Below are 7,297 nucleotides of genomic sequence, written 5' to 3' on the forward strand. Positions count from 1 at the left end.
CCTTAACTATTACAATTATATTTTAACAGCTGATAATGTGAGTCCATGACGGAAGCTTAAGCTGAACTGCTGAGCTGGGAGATCGCTCGTGGAGCCATCTCTTGCTTTGTAGGATGCGTCGTTGCCAGATCGAGCGGTTGCTGCTTAAATGGCAACGCCACATATGTTAACCAATGAAGCACTGCCAACTTTAACCAAAATGTGAGGGCAAAAAACTAGGGCTGTCGAATATTTTTAAAACATCGTATTGATAATATATGTTGTTCTCAAAACATATTAAAATTATGTTTTCCTACAAAAAACAATACAGCTTTTAATTTAAATCGAATTTTAATAGCACGGCAGCTGCCAGATAATTTCGTACATTGTATATTATATAAGATAAGCATAATAAATATATAATTAACTATATAGTAATAATTGCAGCGAATACGGCTGGACTGTTTATTGATTCGTGTGTTAATTTACACACTACTTTTGCATTTGTAGTAAGATTGTAAAAAGGGAGTAGGCGAATTTGAGGGTAGAGAAAAATGTAGCAACATGAATGCGTAACATTCCACCTGCCATGGGTGTGTTCTGTTTCAAAGAGCACTCCACAAAAAGCATCAGTTTTTTTTTAAAGCTGCGACTCTGTGTAGTCCAATTGCAACTGAAGGCCGCATAGTGAAGTTTTCCAAACCAGAACTCAGTGTCCGTTCCATAGTAACAGGTGGGAAAGATTTGAAAAGGAACACCCATTGAATAGAATAGGAAGTAAGAGCGACCCATTGGGTCTGTAACGAAAAAGAGAAACGCCGCAATGCTAATGCAGACATTCATGGCAGTCACTGTGAATTGAATGAGCATGGGCAATGAGAAGAGGGATTCCATGGTCTTAAATAGTCTGCAAAATGATGAATCTATTAGAACATTAAGGTACAAACATAAACGGATTTTCCACTCACTGTAGTAAGCATTTGTGATCAGTTATGCAGGCCTCCAGTTGATTTTGAGCCTCGGCATCTCCACGGTCATTCAATCCGATTTGTTCAAAGCGTGCGTAGAGTATCTGGATATGAGCTGAAATCAGACACAATATCATGGCAGGATAAGAGTCGAATGCAAAGTTCTGTATCAGGTGATAAGCAATTCCAACAAGCTGATAGACGTGAGCAATGTAAAAGTTTCGCGTGGAATTACGCCAATCAAATGGAAACCAGGCAGGATACATAAGTCCGCGCTTATCCTGAAATGCAAACGACAACTCGGCAAAAATACCAACTGTCATATAGATACCGATAAATCCATAGAGAATGTTTCTCAACTGAGTTCTCAAATTTATGTAGATATTTGTTTCTTCCTTTCCACTGACGCGTGAGTCTAAAAGGTTCAGCATTTGCTCCATTTGATGTATCTTGTAGAAGTTGAAGGCGTATACCAAGGATTTCAGAGTGCCAGCAAAACAGACGGCAAATGTCGTTAGGTTCTTAATATCATCTGTAAAATTGTCGTTGTGGAAAATTGACATTCCCAGATGAAATGAATATCCAACATTGAATGCCAGATGCAACAACACAATGTAGACGATAAGCAATGGTCTCCAAATTACATAGTTGGAGCCATATCCAAGCGAGTTCCAGATTATCCAATGGACATTGAAATAAGTCAAGCTGTTTGTTTCCATGGCGTTGTCTTCGGCGTTCCGATTTCGATTGAACTGTCCCTCGATGAGTCTTCATATTTATTTAGTTAAAAATTGTTTTATAAATAGCTCTTGTAATTATATCAATTAAATTTGACTGCATGACCTCATGCATTATTGACACTGTAATTTATAAGGTATCTACAGACTAAATGTTAGTTAGCTGATTAAATTAGGTCTCATTGGTTTATCTCCTACTTTTAATTTTATTGCTTGAATTCAATGGTCGCAAATAACAATCCACAAATATTTTCAATGCGGTCTGTTCACCTCAAAAACAGAAATAATTCAATTTCCACTTTACCGAACACATTTTATTGCTTGTTAGCTAATTTGGATTTTGTGTTAAATAAAACAACATAGAATTACATAGGACCACAACGAAGCTAGTTAGCATATTTATTTATTATTTTATATCTGCTTACATTGTCGATAACTATAATTGCAAAATAAAGCTGAACAATTATTATTGATAGGAATATAATTACTTTAGATTTTACCATAGCAACTAGTAAAGATGTAATATTTATTTAACTTATAGTGCTACATATGTGTTGCTATTTCAATAAACTTAGGAACTAAAAAAAATCTTTCAAACAAATTTAATTATTTGATATATGCGATGAAAAGTGACTTAATAAATTGATATACGACTAAATAATAAAAGTTTTTTCTCATTTGTAGTGTGATAGCAAATTTAGAAGGGACGCAGTTTTAACTTGACAGCGTTTCCACAAACCGGTAGAAATCCACAGATGTCGCGTCTAATTTACTTTTGCATTCGTAGTAAGATAGTAAAGAGAGAGTAGGCGAATTTGAGGGTGGAGAAAAAGGTAGCAACATGGATGCGTACCATTCCACCTGCCATGGCGGTGCTCTGTTTTAGAGAGCATTCCACAAACAACATCAGTTTCTTTTTAAAACTGCGGCTCTGTTTGGTCCAATTGCAGCTAAAGGCTGCGTAGTGAAGTTTCCCAAACCAGAGCTCAGTGTCCGTTCCATAGTAACAGGTGGGAAAGATTTGTAGAGGCATGGCCAATCCGTAAAAAAAGAAATATGTTCGACCCATAGGGTCAGTGACGAAGAAAATAAACGTCGCAGAGCTAACGCAAATACCCAAAGCAGTCACTGCGAATTGGATGAGCATGGACAGGGACATGAAGGACTCCATTGTTCGGAAAAGCCTGCAAGTGGTGGAATCAATCAGAAAAGAAGTGTAGAATAAGTATTTAGAATTTAATTACTCTAGCAATCGTTTGTGATCCGTGATACAAGCCTCCAGTTCCTTTTGGACCTCAGAATCTCCAGTGTCTTTTATTCCAATACGTTCAAAGCGTTTGTAGAGCATCTTGGTATGAGCTGAGATTATACACAACATAACGGCGGGATAACAATCGTTGACATAGTTCTGCAATATTTGGTAGCTTAGGCCTACAATCTGATATATATTGGCAATACAGTAATTCCGAGTGGAATTTCGCCAATCAAAGGGAAACCATGCAGGATACATAAGTCTCCGCTTATCCTGAAAAATAAATGACATCTCCGCGAAAACACCAGTTGGGAGATAGATGCTGATAAATATGAACAGAATATTTCGCAACTGTGTTTTCAGTTGGTTGTATATGTAAGTCTCTTCTTTTCCACTGACTCGTGAGTCCAATTGCCTCAAAAGTTGCTCCATTTTATATACCTTATCAAAGTTGTAGGCGTATATTATTATTTTGAGGGAGCAAGCGAGGCAGGTGGCAAAGATCGTCAAGTTCTTAAGATCATCCGGAAGATTATCGCTCTGGAAAACTGACATGCCTAGATGTAATGGATATCCAATGGTAATAAAAAGAATTATTAACAGACTGTAGAATAAGTATAGTTTCCTCCAATAAATCTGTTTATAGGCAATTCCCTGTATCTTCCAGACTGTCCAGTGACTCCTGAAGTAACTCAAGCTGTTTATATGCGTATCCATGCCGTTGCCGATGTCCTTATACTTCTGATTGAGCTGTGCCTTTGGTTTCGTCTTTTTATACAGCCATTGCTGCTATAATTACTTCATAAAAATTCTACATAATTACATAATTATTAATAAGGGTTGCGTGGCCACAGCAATTACTAACATTATAATTTTATAGGCACCTGACCGTTGAGCATTTCCGGACTAGTTAAGCTTTAAACTTGGCATATTAGGTTTCCAATTTTCCTCTACTGAATCCTTAAGACTTTAAGGTACATGTATTTTGTAAGATTGGCTAACGTGTCTAGTGCAAGTGCTAAAATTGATTTTAATTGTGTTGCCAAATGAATTTAAGTTTTATATGCATGTAGTTCGTTCAAGCAAACTTTCCATTTTACTAAACGTAACAAAGAAGCTTTTGGCAAACTTTAAGCCTATTACGATTGTTATCACCTAGGAAACAATGCCCTCTTCCCCAAAAATATGTGAATAGTAAATGTCAGACTCATAAATGTTGCAGACAATTTGCATTTAAAGTGCAAATGCAAATGATAGAGACGAGTTTCTGGTTGCATTTTAACGACACGTATGAAAAATGAGGAAAAAATGCTTTTCATTATTAATAAAAGTGACATGGAAATGCATGTCGTGAATGATCGTTTATGTTTTGTCACCCATATTGTGAGTTGTTTTAATTGTGGTAAATTTACTGCAATGCGTCAAAAATAATATAATACACAATTTGTCGATTTTCCAACATTTTTTGCTTGTTAAAGAGAAAAGGAAAAGAACGATGTTTTTACTAAAGTACTAAAGTACTCAATGAATTTTCTGCTGAACCCGGAATTGCCATGATGGGTCATGCAATTAGCACACCCAGACACACAAACACACACACAAAAACAACACACACGCATGACCATCATTTTTTGAATAAAAAACATTTTGCGAAATTGTTGACGCAACCATAAATTGTTGCATGCATATCAAAAATAGCAACTCGCCACCAAAAAAGTTTTTATATTTTCATATTTCCCCATTTCCCGATGCAACGCGTTCTTTTATATGTACTTTAATCATTCCAGCATTTGTTTTAAGCCGACTTTCAACTTTGTTTAACTCTAAAGCCATGTCCATAACTTTAGGAACTATGCAACAGGCTATTAAAACCAACACAAAATTAGTTTCAACTGCAGAAAGTGCTTTTTTCGCTTCGTTATGTCGATGCTGCAAGTTGACATAAGAATACAATTAAAAGCTAATTTCACATATTTTTTAGAGTTCATGCTGGTATCTATGTATGTACTTTTGACAATGCAACTGTCACCAATTCAGGTCCCCAGTAACCACAGTTTTTGGGTTAGTTTAACAAAGTTTGGCGGCATACTTTTTAAAACCACATCAAACATGTTAAAAATGCGTATAAGATAAACAATTTTTGCGTAAAAATAAATACTGTAAATTAGTGTACTCCTTAAATATAAATTTTTTAAATTACATTTTTCTTGTTATTTATACATTTTTAAGATAAGTTTTTAATTTAAATTTATATTGTTGTGTCGACTGCTAATGGCCATAAGAAAAAATAAAAATAAATAAATTAAACTAATTTTAACTCATATAAAAGTATGTTTAATAAGTATTGCTCAGTTAAGATTACAGGGTAAATGAATCATATAAATATTATCTAATTTACAACATTTAAAATTATGGCTCACGTCTAGAACGTGTTCTGCCTAAACAAGAATGCAGGACACCAGCAGAGAATGCAAGAATTGTGAGCTGCATGGCTAACGATAGAAATCGCAGCAGCTGCCACAACGTGTTGTAGGCAGCAGGCAGCAGGCAGCGAAGAGGAGGCAGCAGCTGTCGGCAAATGAGCTCGACAACAATGTAATTATCATAATTAAAGGGATGCCCCTGTCCTTAGCTGGCCTTGTCTAACTTGCGCCAAAAAACGAACGGTCAGAGCAGCCGCAAATTTGCTATTAAAAGTAGCCCCCACCACCGCAACAACAACAACAACGAGAACAAGAACAACAACAACAACAACAAGAACAACAACAACAACAATCAGAGCATGGAGCAAATATGAGGGGTCGCATCTGCCGGCATCTGACGGTCTGTAGGTGAACTACATAATTGAGATAGTTCACTAATTGTACAACGTTGCTCATTAATTGCAACTGTAACGAAGCTCATTTAGTAGTTTGTCCTCCTTGTCCATCGCCTCCATCCCAGCCCCCGCTCTGTCCTCGCTTTGTGCCTGTTACTAAACTTGACTCGACTTGTGGCATCCACGCTGATTAAATCATCACTGCAATTATTCATTTTACTGGCAGAGCAAGCAAGCGTGGCCTTTGTTATTGTTACTGTGGTTTCTGCTGCACCTGCACTGCATTCTTATCAGTTCTTATCAGTGGGATCACAATTCACCACATTGAACCATCCTCACCAACTGCGAGAGCTGGGTTTTCAACAACTCTGCGCATGCTCTGGAAAAGAGAGAACTTACAATCAAAACATAGCATTTCAATGATTTATTTTGACTCATTTTTCAAAATTTTAAGCTATTTGACTTTAATTTAATACAGTTTTTTGGAGCGTCATCAATACAGTGTATAATTTCTCAAACGCCGCAAATTATTATTTGTTTATTTTTTTAATATTAGAATGTTCTTTACGTATGCAAAAGTTTTATTGCCAAAATATTAAAACATAAGTCGTAGTTTTGAAAATATCCGTAATTGAATAACCAGAACTAGTTTGACTATTTTGTAGAATTTTTAAATTTTAAAATACATAAAAGTCATAAATTGTTGAAACAATTTATTTTAAAATACAACTGATTGCATGCAACAGTTTACTATAAGGCCAGCAACTTCTTATCAGTAGCCAATAACATCGCGCTTCCAGTGTAATCAAAAACATCGTCCTAGCGAGAGAGAGAGAGAGAGAAAGTCTAGTCTAACCAACTCACTAACCTGCCTCAATAACCAGTCCGTTATACGGGCTTTCACTTTTCGGTTATTCAGCTTTCGCTGCTGCTCCACAGACCCACATGGTTGTGCCGAGTGTCAAGTTCGTGTTGCCTCGTGGCGTGGTGAATTTATTCGCACGAGTTTTTCACGTAAACGAATCTCGGACATTGCTACGGTCCATGATTTGCAGTACGTTTCGAATCGCGTCGCGCTGTGGTTGTGTGCCACTCGAGAAGACTCAAAAATCCAGCGATTAAATCAAAGTCAACCACAGGCTTAGAACCTTACAGACTCGATCAAAAGGACGAGAATTTAAATCGAATCAAATCGAATCGAACAAAACGGCGTGAAGGTGAATTAAAAAATATTAAGATTGTTGAAAAAAAAATTTAAAAAGAATGGTTAATAATAATGGCGATGACAATGCCTATAGATTGGGTTTTAAATAGATTAAGTCAAGTTAAGTGGAATTTATTGTCAAATTAGTCTGTGAAAATAAATTTAATTGATGTGGTGTCGGAAATAAATTTAAATATATATAATTAATGTAATAAAATATATATAATTAAAGTGGTAAGTATAAGTGTTAGTTAAAAAGTTAATTCTGCAATCAAAAACATAAACATAAAGCTATAGCTATAGATAGAACTTGTGTCTTTGTTTCTCACCTAAGAAAAC

At 36.0% G+C, this 7,297-nt stretch overlaps 2 protein-coding genes across 2 annotated transcripts; both read right to left on the reverse strand.

The window, feature by feature from the left end:
- Positions 1-471: 471 nt before the first annotated feature.
- On the reverse strand, positions 472-1,666 carry LOC117783764 (odorant receptor 59a-like). The gene is made up of 2 exons (XM_034621309.1): positions 948-1,666; positions 472-886 (listed from the first exon to the last, which is right to left on the reverse strand). The coding sequence occupies exons 1-2, from the start codon at positions 1,664-1,666 to the stop codon at positions 472-474; spliced, it is 1,134 nt and encodes a 377-aa protein (XP_034477200.1).
- A 787-nt stretch (positions 1,667-2,453) lies between these two features.
- LOC117783765 (odorant receptor 59a-like) lies at positions 2,454-3,653 on the reverse strand. Its single transcript, XM_034621310.1, has 2 exons — positions 2,929-3,653; positions 2,454-2,868 (listed from the first exon to the last, which is right to left on the reverse strand). Exons 1-2 carry the CDS (start codon positions 3,651-3,653, stop codon positions 2,454-2,456), a joined length of 1,140 nt encoding a protein of 379 aa, XP_034477201.1.
- Positions 3,654-7,297: the final 3,644 nt, after the last annotated feature.

Source organism: Drosophila innubila, assembly GCF_004354385.1.
Source record: "Drosophila innubila isolate TH190305 chromosome 2R unlocalized genomic scaffold, UK_Dinn_1.0 1_C_2R, whole genome shotgun sequence".
Taxonomy (NCBI): domain Eukaryota; kingdom Metazoa; phylum Arthropoda; class Insecta; order Diptera; family Drosophilidae; genus Drosophila; species Drosophila innubila.

Coding starts and splice junctions, on each gene's coding strand:
- LOC117783765 (XM_034621310.1), bottom strand. CDS start 3,653: ATGGATACGCATATAAACAGCTTGAGTTACTTCAGGAGTCACTGGACA. Junction 2,869..2,928: donor GATCACAAACGATTGCTAGA/GTAATTAAATTC, acceptor CACCACTTGCAG/GCTTTTCCGAACAATGGAGT.
- LOC117783764 (XM_034621309.1), bottom strand. CDS start 1,666: ATGGAAACAAACAGCTTGACTTATTTCAATGTCCATTGGATAATCTGG. Junction 887..947: donor GATCACAAATGCTTACTACA/GTGAGTGGAAAA, acceptor ATCATTTTGCAG/ACTATTTAAGACCATGGAAT.